The following is a 16,246-nucleotide window of genomic DNA, read 5'->3' as shown; positions in this document are numbered from 1 at the left end:
GATGAATAAAAAGTTCCGAAAAACAGCATTTATCGGAAATAGAAATCTTTTGTAACATTATAAATGTAAATATAATATAAATAATATAATAAAATTAAATATAAAATATATATATTTTTCAAATTAATTGTTCCTTGCTAAATAAAAGTATAATTTCTATAACTTCAGCATATTAGAATGATTTCTGAAGGATGATGTGACGCAGAAGACTGGAGTAATGATGCTGAAAATCTAGATTTATCACAGGAATAAATTACAATTTAAAATAGATTCAAATAGAAAAGCAGTTATTTTAAATAGTAAACGTATTTCACAATATTACTGCTTTGCTGTATTTTGGATCAAATAAATGCAGGCTTGGTAAGCTTTAAAAACCATTAAAATTCTTACTGTTCAAAAACTTTTGACTGGTAGTGTATGACTGTACAAAAATATTTTATTCATATTTTATACATATTCAGACTATATTTGATAAAAAAAAAAAAAAATTAAATCAGTAATGTCATGAAACATTACTACAATTTATAGTACATTTTCTAGTTTAATATTTACAAATTAAAATATTTGTACAATTTTATTTACATTTCTGATTTAGCTATATAAAAGTATTAATTTAAAAAAAGACCTCAACATTTTGAACAGTAGTGTATATGAATGACAATAAATAGACATTTCAAAAACATAAGGATTTATTATCATTATTCACAATGAAAATGCAAAGGAAGTATTTTTTTTTTTCCAGAGACAACTGTTCATGTTCCTGAGGAGCGAGAGATCACAGTATGCTTGCCTTGGCTTTGGGGTTTGTGCATTTGAGGGGGCACCTTTACCCCTCACCTCCCTAAAACTGCCTCAAAGAGTAACATCTTGCATATGTACAAATAATAAAGAGTTGTAACAATTTACAGAAAACAAACAAAAAAAAAAAAAAAAAAAAAAAAAAAAAAACATTGCATGAATGATTACAAAGAAGAAACAGGAGGCCAAAATAAACATTACAATAAAAAAAATTCTTGTAACAAAAAAAACAACAACAAAAAAAAAAAAAAAAAAAAAAAAAAAAAAAAAAAACAACAAATGGCCATTTCCGGGCTCCAATTAGCAATTCAGTAGTAACTTAACTCACAGTGCTCTTACAAAGAAATACGTAGCACTGAATGTAAATCGCCCTGGTTTTAAATGACAGAAGTTTCCTGATGTAGCACAAGTATACTGATGAAAGTAGTCAGGGATCTTTCTTGGTATCAGTGCTTTTAAAGCATGACCTCACTGTCAGTTTCATTCAAACAAAGACAGCCAATGCAGAGATGACAAATATACACACACTTGTGCTACACTACAATGGAGAATATTCTACAGTAAATGCATCGAACAATATACAACCTCTGAGATTATAAAATTCTTTGTAAATAAAGCACTGTACATACAATTAGAAAAGTTATATAAAACTCAAAAATAAGGAATTTAAGAGCATATTCAAGCAAATCATTTTATGGCGAAATCAAATCGGCGAACAGTGACAGAAATATCTCCCTTCGAGCAACGTTATGTACACGTGTAGGATTGGCCACAGTGTTTTCTAAATTCACACACAGTAACAACTTTGATTAAACACACAGCACGACTGTAAACATGTTCAACCACAGTGAGAGCAACACAACCAGATTGCAGACGAGCTGCTTGGATGCATGGATGTTTATCATTTGGGCGGCGTTGGCACAAAAAAAGCACTGTAACAAACTGACAAAAGTGGATAATTAGGCAACTACATCGTGGGTCACATTAACAATATAAATGGTGATGTTCGACAGGTAATCTGGCACCGCATGAAGGTTATCTACAATTACACCTTGCTCTTGCTAACCCAAAGCATGTAATGAGAAATTAGAAACAGTGTCGGAAAGAAAAACTTTGCGATCTGTGGAACTCCTCGGAGGCACTGGAAGATAAAGTTGACTTTGATCCTCGACCCTTTGATGCAAATTTCAGGTAAGTCTGATATTGCATGTCTGTAACCGGTTGAGGTAGCGAATACTCATCCTAAACCAAGACCCACATTTAGCTGCTCTGAAAACAATTTCATTTTATTTTAGAAATTTTGGTGCTGTACCTGTGAACTAATCATTTTGTGGCTATTCTACTGAGTTACCAATCCAACCTAATGAGGTCTACGTCTGATGTGAACTACATCCTTTTCCTGTAGACCGTTAGACAGAGGAAGAGCTTCAACCGCAACACAAACTACAAATGACCCGAATAACCAATAAAACCCTTGAATGAAGCAGGAATTTGACTTGTTGCACTAAACGTACTGTAAATCTGTTATAAATATAGTAGCTAAATGTATGAGTGTTAAAAAAGCAGAAAGCAGAAGCTTTTCAGTAGAAGTAAAAATCCCCAGAAACTAAACAATATAACAGAATCCATCTGTAGCTTAACTTCTGATCATAATTTACCCACAAAAACGCAATACATTAAAAAAAAAAAAAACAATACTTTGAAGTGGATGAATGCGAAGCTACTCCACAAAGACCTCCTCAGTTTTGATGGGCGTTATCAACGGCCCACCGTTGGATGAATCTGAGCCTTCATCTTTGGCCAGGTTGTCACTGTTCACTCCCATTTCTCCAGGCGCTCCACTCGAGAGCGCGCCCTGGTTGAAGCACAGGTGCTTGATCACCTCATTTGGGCTGGAGAAGGTCATTTCACACACATTGCATTTGTACGGCCTCCCAGAGGAGCCGAGAAACAGCGCCTCCATTTGGCTGGAGTCGTCCGCGGCGCACAGTTCCATGCTCTGTCGGTCCACCATGGTGTACGCTGGTTCCGAGCCCAGATTCATGCAGACGTGCCTTGCCGCCTGGTTGGCTCGACAGAAGCTCTTGCCGCAGGCGCTGCAGCGGTACGGCTTTCCCGTATGGATGTACATGTGCTCTCTCCAGTGGCTTTTCTGGATGAACTTGCGGCCACAAGTGGAGCACTCATATTTCCTCCGCTTCACTTCCCGCTCCATGTCAGCCGCACCCTCGAGGTTGTCGATATCGGCGATATCAGACGGAGGTGGCGTGTCCGCCTGGGGTTGAGCCGTGCACAGGCTGACTGCGGTCGTTGTCGGGACGGGCATGGCAGTTTCAGGATGTGGCGAGTCTTTTGAGTACAGATGTTGCTCGCTGTCGCTGGCAGCGTCCACGATGATTGGAGTGGCTGCGGCGGCTTCGCTGCCTCTGAGAACTTCTTCCACCTCAGGCGTGGCGGCACCTCCGGTTGGCATTGGGGAAGCCGCACCGACAGACTCTAACACCAGGGGGAGCATAGCCTGAGTGTGTAGAAGCAGGTGCTCTCGTAAGGCTCCTCGCTGGGTGAAGCGCCCCCCGCAGACGTGGCACGTATAATGCTTCCTCAAAGAGGAACTTCTTCTCATGATGCTGGGCTTCACATGTAGAATGGTGTTGGCACTCAGGGAGCAAGATGGGGCCTCACTTGCAGATGTTTCCATCTCTCCGCCTTCCCTCACAAACTGACTGGTGCTTGCAGATGCTTCTACCTCCATTTCTGACAGAGCTTGCCTGTGCTTGGATACAGGGCGTGTCAGTGAGGTAGCTTTGTTTGTGGTCACGCACTTCCCATCGAGCAAACCGCCAGCTTCCAAGTCGAACGGCGAAGAGAGATGTGTTCTCGTCGAGAGGCGGTTTGTGAGCGTGGCCTGTTGGTCTGATATCTGAATGCCATAAAGAGAGGATGACAGGGGTAGGCTGACTTCAGGGTGCGGCTGAGCCGCATGGCTAGCTAGACTTGCCTCCTGAATGAGAGGGTACGCATGGAGGAATTTGACGCCCTGCTCCAGGCGAGCTGGGTCGATAAGCTGCGTCGCCAATTTTCCGGTGTACATCAGATTGAGGAGGTAGCTGAAGATATCGGGCTGAATATCAGCAGGCTTCAAGCGAACACAGTCACTGGTTGAGAGGATAAAAAAAAAAACAAAGATTCAATGTTGAAAAAAAACATAATATTTATGCTATGAAAATGGAAAGAGCACATTTTAGCACAAACTTGTGTCCCTAAATAATGCCTTTACTGTATATAATGCATAAATAAAATGTTTAGACTAACAAACAATTTGTTGATATCAAATATCAATATTGGCTATTTCTGCAGTTGATAACTGTGCATTTCCTCTATAGACCAATTCAGTGTTTGCAAACAGTGATGATGTTTTTTTTTTTTTTTTTTTTTTTTTTTTTTTGTGGGCAGAGCTTATCTAGTTGCAGAAAATGTCGGTTTTCAAGCAGCAGTCTGTAGAGCCATGGAATAAAAGAATAAAAAAAAATGGTCAAATTGAGTTTATATTTCAAAATTCTGATTTTGTTCTTGCAATTCTGAGATTAAATCTCACAATTCTGATAAGACAACAACTCATCACTCTCTCTTTTACCTTCGGCTCTGGCTTCCCCCCCAAGAATTGGCAAAGTTACTATTGTTGAGTTAAATCGGGTACGAAGTGTTAGTGTTTTAAGCATTTTACATTTAGTCCAAAATAATTCAAAGCAGTAACATTTTAAACAAAACATTTTATTTGTGAACTTACGTTCAGCTAATCTTTTTAACATTTAACTTTTAACTACTTTTGAATTGTCGGATCATCAGTCATTAAAGCTCGGGAGGAGATTTACTTTAAATTTCACCAAGCTAATTACTCACTAAAAACTCCCACAGATCATGTTTCATGCCATTTCAAGTCTTATTTTGATGTAACAAAGTGGTTATATCTAAGTGTGTGAGTTGTTTGCCTATTTTTTTTTTAATTAGTTTTCACATTAACGCCATTATATTGTTCATTCAGGCTGATTCGTGAATGCGAAACTTGCACAAACACAAGAGCAAGAGGCGGGATTTATCGCATAAACCAATCACAGCCAATCACAATCAGTCATATCGCGGTGGAGGCATTGCCTCCTTTCATGTGACTTTCCTCATTCATTCTCAATTACCCCCACCAAACTCACAGCATGCTTTAGGGGGTCCGTTAAAACTCAGTGTTCTCAGGGGAGGCGAGAGAAATTTTAGTTGTAACTTTACATGCTGGTGTGGCTGTTGGACAACGTTTCTTTAGAAAAACAAGTGATTTATACACTTCTTAATGTTATATTTTGTAATGCTGACATTGCTTTATTTATGTACTACAGTTTTTTTCCTCATCCCTAGCCTCTTCAGAGGAAACGCCTCGTTACACACGTTTGATCTTTTTGGATGCTTCTAGAACACATATTGCTTTCATTTGTCATGCGTCTCCTAGCATTGAGGGTCATGTTTACTGCACAAGTTTGTTGTGTTTAGGATGACAAGAAAGTCTGGCGTGTGATCCTTTTAGTCTTTCAGTGTATAATGCCCAAATCTGTTCAGATTTGAAAAGTCATGTAGTGTATTCCAGTGTTTTTCACAACTCCACAATATAATATTGTGATGCCTAAATTTATTTGTAGCTTTAAAATGAATAATCTTAGTTTGTAGTGTTTTGTTTTTAATGTATTTAGACAAAATAGTTTAGAATTTTTTAATATTGTCCGTTTATTAGTTATAACATGAGAATAATTATCATCTTAGTTTAGGCACAAAATGGACTTTAAAAAGAAAACACATACACACACACAAAGTTGTTACCTGTCCTGGTGTATAAATAGCATTCTGAAGTAGTTCGAGAATGCGGCCAATACGGCCTTGTGTGCTTTGAAAAAGACATCGCCGATGGCGACCGTGCAGTCACACAGGAAGCCAAACTCCCTCTGCGCGTTGAGCTGCTGCAGAAGGATAAGACCATGATTGGCCAGCTCCATACTTCCACCTACACAGAAAGGGCCAGAGATGACAGTCAACTTCCTGTCTACTACAGACCACAATGCACACAAAAAAAGACTGAGTAAAAGAAGGCTGTTAGTTGTCTGTTCATGTGGACATAATCAGCAGTGAACAGCCGTAATTAGGAATCCAACACCGTAAAAGAAAACAATAAGCTAAAAACTCTAGAATACACTTGGAATTTGAATATTACAACTAGTTGGCTACTACTGCTTATAGTTAAGAGTTTAAGGGTTTGTTTAAATCTTTAACACTTTGGCACATAACTCTTCCCCCATGATTTTCACAACTAAATTAAAACAACATGAACTAAAAACATGAGCTTTTAAAGCAAACAAACTAAACACTATTTCTTTCGCCATTTTCTTTATACTGGCAAATCTACTTCTCATTTATATTTAAGACTAAGCAATCACGCTGAAAGAAGGTTTTATTGATTAGGCATTCTCAAGACACAAACAGAATGTCTCTAATTGTGGAGGGAAAAACAACAGGACAGAAAAAGCAAGTGTATTATCTGAAGAAGACTTGATACTGATGGAATACCCATTAGAAATCTTATTTAAGACAACTAACTGGTTAAATAGCGTGATCTCAACATTGTAACCCTGACAACATGGCCCCAACAAAGCAGTCAGATACAGCCAAGGGGCAAACATCTGAGGCAACCTCTGAACACTGAACCCCGATCCCTGAGGTTATTAACCCTTGTCTACCAGAACAAGCTCAGCAGCCTCTGTGCCTTGAATGTCCATTAGCCTAAAGGTCAATCACAGGCTTTGTGTGTCACATGACTTGCTCTTCAGACAGCATTCCTGAAGAGACTTCCTCTCAACCCTCTTGAGTGGAGATCGGACAAGCCCACAGAGCCTACAGACTCACTCCCACAGGCTGTAATGTCACATAGCTGTGCGTAAAAATGGCAAAAAAGGCAATTCTTAACAAAAGTTTAAGTTCACATTAAGCTGCACCAGCTATTTTGGAATATACGGACACCTACTGGCCTGGATGCATGAAGTTTGTTTACTGATTGCTAATGACAATTCTAACCAAAGTAGTTTAACTTTTTATTTTGTTCATTGTTGTTTGTTTTTCTGTGTCTTACACACACATACATGCATGTATGTGATCCTGGACCAGTCATAACACTACTTAACAGTCATAAGTAGCACGGGTATATTTGTAGCAATAGCCAACAACACACTGTATGGGTCAAAATGAGCGATTTTTCTTTTACGCCAAAAATAATTAGGATATTAAGTGAAGATGATGTTCCATGAAGATATTTTGTAAGTTTCCTACTGTAAATATATCAAAACATAATTTATGATTAGTAATATGCATTGCTAAGAACTTCATTTGGACAACTTTAAAGGTGGTTTTCTTAAAATTGTGATATATATATAAAATGTTTATTGCTAAATATGCAATTTCTTAAGTATCTAAGAGCATGAAGAAGCTGACTATAGGTACTGCAGTTAACTGCAGCTGGAATTAGTAGTTTATTCTGGTACTTATCAGTTTAGCATGAATTTGGATACACTACTATTGTTTTTCCCCTACTATATAGTAGGGAAGTAAGCATATTAGGACACAGGGTGACTTCTACACCATTTGTGGTGCTTCATGGGAGTGGACGGGCACTGAAGAGTTCGTCACTATTCTCTGACTGGTGGAAATTTCTGCTGTTGAATATGATTATTTAAAAAGTTAAGTTGAAACAATGCGAACTGACGACTTCAACAAAAGCATACACCATTGACTAATAGCCTTGTAGCTCACAGTAGAGATTTGGAGAAGTTATTGTTAAAGATCATTTAAATAAAAGAAAATTAATGGGTTTTTAGTTTCAGAACAGACTGTTGCCCACTACTGTTCAATACATGTGGTCATGTGATGTCAACATGGCAGCACTCATGAGGAAGTAGAATAAAACAGCTTTTTCTAGACGACTGGTGTCCTAATTACTAAGAAAATTCATTCAGTTCTTTTTGTGTAAAACTATTTTAATTGGCTAAACTTACTGAGTGACCCTTTAACTCAAGTTTTCACTCAATAAGTCGCTCAGCGTTGATCGAAATTTGTTGAAATATACAAACAGTGACACGACAGATTTTATCCAAGTGCATTTATAAACGGTTTACAGGTGCTTCCTGGTACCTAAATATAACAGAGAGCTTCGCAGTTCCACACAGAGAGATTACACGTCTAACTTCCAGTTCCAAACCAATCGCTTCAGCTTCGACTTGTTCTCATTGTGGGTTTGTAAACTAGCTCCTCCCACTACGGAGACACGTGGAACGGACAGATCTCCCGCAGAGACCGACCACTTCCGCAATCTGTTTTTCTTCGCAAATAGAAAATAAACCGTCAAAAACTGAATCGTGATGACTGATACGATCACGCGCAAACGCTCCCTGCTCGATCACAACACGATCCAGCCACCTTACCGTGAAAACAGCCGAAAATTCACAACAATAACAGCGATACATACCTAGAACGGAGCTTAGCGAGCATCAGAGACGAGAAGCAAAAATAAACGGAGCTTCGTGAAACGGACACACACACACACTGGGGGAAGGGGTGGTCACCGAATAAATAAACTAAACGAAAAACAACAAATACAGAAATTAAGCAGTAAATGATAAAGGTTGATGGGTGGAAACACTCACGTACCTTTCCTCCGCTCGAGTGTGTGGAGTTCGGTGAGTTGTTGTCTGTTACCGGGAGACTTGTCCGTTGGGCTCGCAGCTGCTCTGTTCCTCTCAAACGCAGCATTGGCGGCGATGGTCGTCGGTGTTTTCCGGTCGGGTTACGTTACAATCACATGACTGTCTAAAAGGGCTTAAAAACAGCGGTTGTAAAACCCACTTCCCTGGGATGCCAAAACAAACGGTCTTTGGCGCTAAAGAGCTGCCAAATGAGTACACTGGTGAACGTTACGGGTGTCGTTCTCCTCATGTGTGTTCACGGTGCGGCGGAGATGAATGTTGAGCAATCATTCAGGGGCGACGATCGTTGGTGAACGTTACACATAAACGGATTTTAGTGGAGTTGGATAGCCGTAGGTCACGCTACCCACCCCCACATGAAGATAACGTATCGAGACAGATACACGCAGAAGGGCTATTTGCATTTCAGTTGACAGACTGTGCACTTTTACAGCCAAGAGAAATGGGCTCGCGCGAAATGCGCGTATTATGTGGAGCGCGACGATTTCACACCCATAGGCTGCAATAAACTTAATGAGGCTTATTATTTGTTTAAATAAATATAATTAGTATTACCCGTATTTTCAACCATATATATTTATTCACGCCTTTTTTTGGGCGAAAACGACATAAATGTATTAAAATATTGAATTAATATATATTGATATAATGTTTATATTTATTGTTTACGTATTAATTAGTAAATTAAACATTAAATTAAGTAAATATAATTAAATAAAAATATGACTGATTATTCGGTTATTGGGTTGGGGTTTTTATTTTGTTTATTACAAATGTTATTAACATTGTTTTTTTAAATAGTAACTTTTTAAATTTTCTGAAGTCTTTAAAAGATACTTGTTTTAATATCTTTATACCACAATAAAATAAATTAGAAGTGAGCTGTTTATCTTTATTATTATATTTCCTTTTAGTCCCAGAAGGACTATCTTTGTTTTATGATCTGACTAATCAATTTATTTTTATTATTATGAAGAATTAAAAGTAGCTACTAGAATCATCCATTTTCCATTTTCTTTCATTAGCTGTATTTTAGTTACATTTATTTAAATGCATTTAGACTTTAAATAGATACATTTGGTTGTAAAAGGAATTCAGTTTCCCCCATATCCTTTTTAATAATCATTTCACTGGTTTCATTCTAAACAATTCAAGTGAAACTGGACATAAAAATGAACAATTTCCTTTTTAGTTTGCTTGTGTTCGGAGGCTCTAAGCGTTCCCCCTTAACACGAAGGGGAACAGGATGTGAGCTGGCTTGACCAGGCCTGCTAGAGATGTCAGGAAATGAACAACATGGGGAAACAAAATGAATAAATACATGCAAGAATTGCGAGAAAATGACAAGAAAATAAAAAGATTAGTCTACGACAGCTTGGAAGTTTAAGAATGCAAAATGAGGATGCTAACTTCAAGTTGTGGCTTTGCAAAAAAAGAACAAGGAAAGGGAAGTTGGGGGGGTGGCGTCTCCATACAGAGAATGCAAGCTGTGTGTTAGGGCCATGTGGTCTGCTGGGACTATGGTTTCTGTTTCCAATTTCTGAAAATCACATTAGCAGCATTAAATATGGTTTAGTTAGAATTGCTGCTGTTGTCTGTAAACAGAATAATAAAATGTTACTGGTTTAGAAATTAGCGTAGTATCCATATCAAGCAATCATCATTTTCAAAACATGTAGATTAGATATATAAACCAAATCTGACCTATCTGTTTAAAATCAATGACTATATCAGTAAATCAGTAACAGCCCCTTAGATTATTATTGGAGGTCTAGAAAAGGTCATCCTGAGACATTACAATAGGTATAGTTTCAAATATAAATACTAATACTAAGCTGATTCTCTCTGGTCATTTCCGGGTAAGTTTTTGTTTAGCTGTGTAGCCGGCTGGTCACCCAGCTTGATTAGCTGAAAAGTGCCCAAAAGTCCTCAAAAATCAGCCAACAGACCAGGCTGAGACCAGCCACAAACCATCTGGCTAAGATGTTTTCTTTTTTAACCAGTGCAGGCTTATTAAAATTTAATTGATATTAAATTAAATGTATGATGCAGCTTTTAAATGCTATGGTAATTTAAACAAACACAATCTGAATATTGTCATATCTGTCCGTATACTACGTGTTTATGTGGACAACATGGCAAACCCACGTTTCTTTGCAAGGCCACTAGAGGACAGTATCGTCAACGATGACGAGATATTAACTTAGCTTAAGTGTGGTTTATGATTTCTCCTAAGATTACAACAAATAACATGCTAATGTGCGATTGCAGGTATTCCCACGATATGCGAGTAAAGCACACAGTGTATTAAATTATACTTTCACATGACTTTGTGAATTGGTCACCGATCGTTCTCACATAAAGTTTGTTGAAAATCCCTTCTAGTCCTTCCTGTTTGCAAAAATGGAGGCAGAGGGAATATCGGCCCCGTCGTCACTCTCTGCTAAGTTTGAGGGGTATGTCTTTATGATCATAGATATGCTTTGATGCTTCACCATTGGCGTCGTGTATGTAATTAGGCTAAGGCGAGAAATGTATCATCTGTTTACGTGATGTTTAGTTACAATGAATGCTCGCTGCAGTTAATCAGACAGTCTGATAATCTGTCAATGTCTGTGCTTTAAAACAACTCAGAGCTCTGACTATTTAACAGCATTTTTGAGCAACATAGTCGAAACTCTCATATAATGCCTGTCTAGAAATGTAGTTGACTAAACAGCTTTTGAGATGCATTCATTTCAGTGGCCATGATGCTGCTGAATGTGGGTGTAATGACACTGAGTCACTGACATAGCCAACCACTGCCTGTTATCACCTAGTAATGGGTTTTATTTGTTCATTTTTTAGATGTATTTCTGCCTTATTCTTGAAATTTCTAGTGCTTGTGAAAGCTTAAGTTGTGTCTTAGCTTTAATAGGTTCTCCATAGTAAATGTGCCTTTTTTTCTGAATCACAGAATGATTTTTAAATAGCTAAATAATAAAATGTTGAATTATTTCCCATTTTTAGGTCCTTCGCCTATCTGACTGTGAGAGACAGACTACCTACCATACTCACAAAAGTGATAGACACATTACATCGCAATAAAGACAATTTCTTCAAAGAATATGGAGAGGTATATATGATCTTTTGGTGTTTTGCATTCAGGATTGTGACAATCTTCAGTGTTTTCGTATGTTATTCACAAAATAAAATAGGGCTGACTTGACTTGTTTTCCCAGATTTAACTTTTATGTAATGTGTTTTATCAGGAGGGGACACAGGCAGAAAAGAGGGCCATCTCTTTCCTGTCCAAGCTGAGGAATGAACTGCAGACAGACAAACCTGTGCTGGCTCTGATTGATAATGCTGAGGACACACAGACCTGGAATGAATACATGCAAAGACAGCAGGACCTGATGGAAGATGGAAAGCCTGTCAGCTGGTTCAAGTCACCATGGCTCTATGTCGAGTGTTACATGTACCGGAAGATCCAGGAGGCTCTGTATATGAAGTAAGGCATAATCAGCTTATTCTGTCCGTACATTATGAGTATTCACTGAGAAATTGCACTCAAGTTAAATTATTATTGTCAAAATTTCAATTAAAAGTCAAAGTATCTTAAAGTCTAATTGCACTTAGCATTTAATAGTAAAAAGTAAACCTTTCTTTAATTTAATTAATGATATAATCATCAAAAGTTGTCTTAGTACACTGAGTAATCAAAAATTAATTATAAGTGGTCAGTTTTACACAAAATCATCTTAAAGTTTAATTCAATTTAACAATTAATACTGTTTCTTCTTAAAATACTAAAATCACAATTTTATCAACCAGACTATGTAAATGCAAGGCTCTAGGACACTCAAAGTCTTATCAAATATAATCATATAAATTAAATGTTTGTTATATAATTGGAATGGTATTGTACAACTTTATTTTATTATGAAGAGCATGTGTTTTTTTTTTAAGTGTTTATTTTTGAGATGTCTCTTCACATGAACACATGACCATATGGCAATTACAATGAAAATGGTTTTAATTAGGTATTTAAAATAAGTTAAAATCATGGGTACATGATTTGACTTGTTAGTTCAGCAATAAGAGCGGCACAATATATTTCTTTTTTAATACAAGGACAAAATTATATCTGGAAGAACACTGAAATTAGTACAGGTTTAAATTAATTTAAAGGTATGATTTGTCTTAGAAATGCAATAGTGTAGTAATTAGTTAAGTAGTTTAAATCATTTTTAGAGACATTGTAAATTAAAGGCACTGACAGTGCTTCAAAGTGTTATCTTATACAGTTGAAGTCAAAAGTTCTCCAAAAAAAACTATTATTTTACCAAAAATAATACCTTGTTTGTCCTGAACAATTAAATCCTTCAGGTCCCACAATTTTTTTTGGTTTTTCAGCATTTTTGTGTATTTGGACCCTTTCTAACAATGACTGTATGATTTTGAGATCCATCTTTTCACACTGAGGCAAACTGAGTGACTCGTATGCAACTATTACAGAAGGTTCAAACGCTCACAGATGCTTCTAAAGGAAACACGATGCATTAAGAGTCAGGGGTGAAAACTTTTGAACAGAGTGAGGATATGTACATTTTTCTTATTTTGCCCAAATATCATATTTTTCACATTCAGCACTGCCCTTCAGAAGCTACAGAAGATACTTGGATGTTTCCCAGAAGATAAAATAAGTTAAATTTACCCTGATCTCCAAATTCAAAAAGTTTTCACCCCCTGGCTCTTAATGCACTCTTCTGAAGCATCAGTGAGTAACTGAACCTTTTGTAATATTTGCGTATGAGTCCCTCAATTGTCCTCAGTGTGAAAAGATGGATCTCAAAATCATGCAGTCAAAGTTGGAAAGGGTCCAAATACACACAAAAAATATGAAAAAAAAAAAAAAAAAAAAAATTGTGGGTCCTGAAGGATTTTTTTTGAAGAACACTGCAACTGTATGTTACCTCAACTGTATGTGCTTTAAGTATTTTTGTAATTATAATAATATAGTTATAGTTCACCAAGACTATTTGTAGTCTCCATGTTGCATTGGCACATTTTGAATTGAGTAATTGACTTGTTTAATTTTGTTTCCAAAGTCCGCCAATGGATAAGTTTGACGTGTTTAAGGAGGGAAAGACGCAAAGCTACTTGGAATCTCAACAGGCGATTAAATCCCTCTGTACATACCTTCAGGAGCTCATCACCAACATGGAGAACATGACTGAGATTCAGCTGCGAGACAGTTTCCTCAAGTTACTCCAGGTTAGTGATCTTAGCTGCAGCATATAATGATCCCTGCCATTCAAAACAATCGTTTATGGGACATTATGTTTATTGTTCTGGGAAAATCTTCTGTTCTTGTTTGCGTGGAGATGGAAGATTCTAATCGAGTTCAGTGCGCTGTAACCATAAGCTTAAAGAGTCACATCTTTATTTTAGAACAGAGAATCTTGTTACACAAATGACATCCAGTTTGTGGACATGCCTAGGGGTGGCTACTGTTTTCAGCATGCACTTCATTGATATTTTGCTGTCACATAATCTGGTTTATTCTGTATTTTAGGTCTCTCTGTGGGGAAACAAGTGTGATCTGTCCATCTCTGCCGGTCAGGACAACTCTCAAAAGTCTAGTCCCTTCGATTCTCTTCCTGATCTCCAGCGCTTCATCCTAGTGGATGACTCCAACATGGTTTGGTCAACGCTGGTTGCTGCTCAAGGATCCGGATCTTCAGGGATGAAGCACGCCAGAGTGGACATTGTTTTAGACAACGCTGGTTTTGAGCTTGTCACCGATCTAGTCTTTGCCGACTTTCTGGTTTCTGCCGGACTTGCCAAGCACATCCGATTTCATGGCAAGTCCATCCCGTGGTTTGTTTCAGATGTCACCAAACAAGACTTTGAGTGGACCATCATGCAGACCATGGCAGCCAATCACAAATGGATGTCAGCCAGCGGCGTCCAATGGAAGCATTTCATAAAGGACGGTACATGGTCCTACCACGATCACTCTTTTTGGACTTTGCCCCATGAGTTCTGTGACATGGCGGTGGATGCAGCTGATCTCTACAGCACGCTCCAGGGCTCCGATCTGATTTTCTTCAAAGGAGACCTCAACTACAGAAAGCTTACTGGCGATAGGAAATGGGAGCACACGGTTCCATTTGATCAAGCGTTGAGGGGGTTCCAGCCTGCCCCTCTCTGCAGCCTCAGGACACTGAAGGCTGATGTTCAGGTGGGCTTACAGCCAGGCCAGGCCGAGAAGCTTAGCTCTCAGGATCCAGACTGGATGACTAATGGCAAATACGCTGTGGTTCAGTTTTCCAGTCCACACAGAGAACAGTAGGGTTGTTTCTAAAGAAAAGAGAGTCCTCACTGATGAGGAAATTACCAAGAAGGAAAAGATCATTGGCTAAAGGATGCTGGTTCAGTTACCAGCATGCCAAACAAACTTGTTGTTCTATCTTTGCTTGTATTTGTGTGTAACAGTTGTTTTGGTTGGAAGCAAATCACGCAATGAATCCTACCGATTCTGCATATCAAACACTGAAATAAATGTTAAACTAAATAATGTCCTTGTTGATAGAATAATGGTGTTTTGAAACCTGACAATCTTTTGATCATAGTTTACACAGTCGATGATTTCTGTTTGCACTGTTGATCTGTATTGTGTACAAGAACAGTTACTGAAAAATACAGATGTAAACATGGCAGGAAAAAAATTAATAGGAATCCATACGTGTGTTGAACCTGAATTGTAACTTCTAGTTAAATGCTATTGACCAAAACATCTTGAGAATAGTGATATATGCATTTCAGACTAAAACTGTGTAGTATACAGATATTTCAAATGTATTAATTTATGCATGGAGTGCATAATTAAAATGAAACTATTAAAGAAAACTGTTTTAATTAAACAATTCTAGTAAGGTAATGGCAACATGGAATGTATGAGGACACCAGTTCATTTTTTTTTTTTTTTTTTTAACAATGCAGAAATTTACAATGATTTTGTAATGTCATCATAAGGAAATGCATTCGGCCTTCTGCCTGATTTAAAAAAAAAAAAACACCAAACATATACCATCTCAGAGAGTTATCATTGTTTGTTTACATTTTGGATTGACTAGCACTTTCAAAGCAAGTTTACCAGGTTTTCCAGTGTCTGTTTTGATGAAAATTGCACCATGATGATTTTTTTTAAGCTTATTTATGAGCATGCTGGAACAGTTGCCAGACAGGATACCATGCGTATGTACACACACTTGTTAAAACTTAACTGTTTGGAAAACTGAATGCAGCTGAATAAAGTTTAGGGAAAAGAAAAACATTTTTTCTTCTTTAAATGAAACTCTTATGTAATTGTGTTTAACAATTTGTTTTAGAGATGCAATTAATTTCTCTTCACTGCTTAATCCTTTGTGAATGCAATATGTCTTGCCTCCATTCTACAGAGCATAGAAAAGAAGAATAAAAAAACCCCCAAAGAATTGATGTTACGTAATAATCACGTGAACGCTATCTTTTTGTGTTTAGGGGTCAGCGGAGGACTGCGTACATGCTGTTTTGCCTGAAAATCAAGGCCATGAGTTTGGTCTTTGAACTGTTTGTAGTTCTCTTAAGGCAAGAGCCAGCTCAAAAGCAGACTTAAAGATTTCAACTGGCCT

The 16,246-nt window shown here is 37.6% G+C and overlaps 2 protein-coding genes across 2 annotated transcripts; one reads left to right on the top strand and one right to left on the bottom strand.

The window, feature by feature from the left end:
- Positions 1-699: 699 nt before the first annotated feature.
- Positions 700-8,970, bottom strand: zbtb2b (zinc finger and BTB domain containing 2b). Its single transcript, XM_051139519.1, has 3 exons — positions 8,530-8,970; positions 5,659-5,839; positions 700-3,953 (listed from the first exon to the last, which is right to left on the bottom strand). The coding sequence occupies exons 2-3, from the start codon at positions 5,829-5,831 to the stop codon at positions 2,519-2,521; spliced, it is 1,608 nt and encodes a 535-aa protein (XP_050995476.1). The 5' UTR covers positions 5,832-5,839; positions 8,530-8,970; the 3' UTR covers positions 700-2,518.
- A 1,814-nt stretch (positions 8,971-10,784) lies between these two features.
- On the top strand, positions 10,785-15,570 carry armt1 (acidic residue methyltransferase 1). Its single transcript, XM_051092150.1, has 6 exons — positions 10,785-10,856; positions 10,971-11,041; positions 11,595-11,700; positions 11,837-12,078; positions 13,679-13,844; positions 14,146-15,570. The coding sequence occupies exons 2-6, from the start codon at positions 10,989-10,991 to the stop codon at positions 14,923-14,925; spliced, it is 1,347 nt and encodes a 448-aa protein (XP_050948107.1). The 5' UTR covers positions 10,785-10,856; positions 10,971-10,988; the 3' UTR covers positions 14,926-15,570.
- Positions 15,571-16,246: the final 676 nt, after the last annotated feature.

Source organism: Labeo rohita, chromosome 20 (assembly GCF_022985175.1).
Source record: "Labeo rohita strain BAU-BD-2019 chromosome 20, IGBB_LRoh.1.0, whole genome shotgun sequence".
NCBI classification, from domain to species: Eukaryota; Metazoa; Chordata; class Actinopteri; order Cypriniformes; family Cyprinidae; genus Labeo; species Labeo rohita.
Note: the sequence above shows the minus strand (reverse complement) of the source record. Positions and strands in the feature narration are given on the sequence as shown.

Excerpts from the sequence above, each read along its gene's own strand:
- zbtb2b (XM_051139519.1), bottom strand. The coding sequence starts at position 5,831 with ATGGAGCTGGCCAATCATGGTCTTATCCTTCTGCAGCAGCTCAACGCG. Across the intron at positions 3,954-5,658 it reads CTATTTATACACCAGGACAG|TGACTGTGTTCGCTTGAAGC; the intron begins GTAACAACTTTG and ends CCTCTCAACCAG.
- armt1 (XM_051092150.1), top strand. The coding sequence starts at position 10,989 with ATGGAGGCAGAGGGAATATCGGCCCCGTCGTCACTCTCTGCTAAGTTT. Across the intron at positions 11,042-11,594 it reads CTCTCTGCTAAGTTTGAGGG|GTCCTTCGCCTATCTGACTG; the intron begins GTATGTCTTTAT and ends TCCCATTTTTAG. Across the intron at positions 11,701-11,836 it reads TCTTCAAAGAATATGGAGAG|GAGGGGACACAGGCAGAAAA; the intron begins GTATATATGATC and ends GTGTTTTATCAG.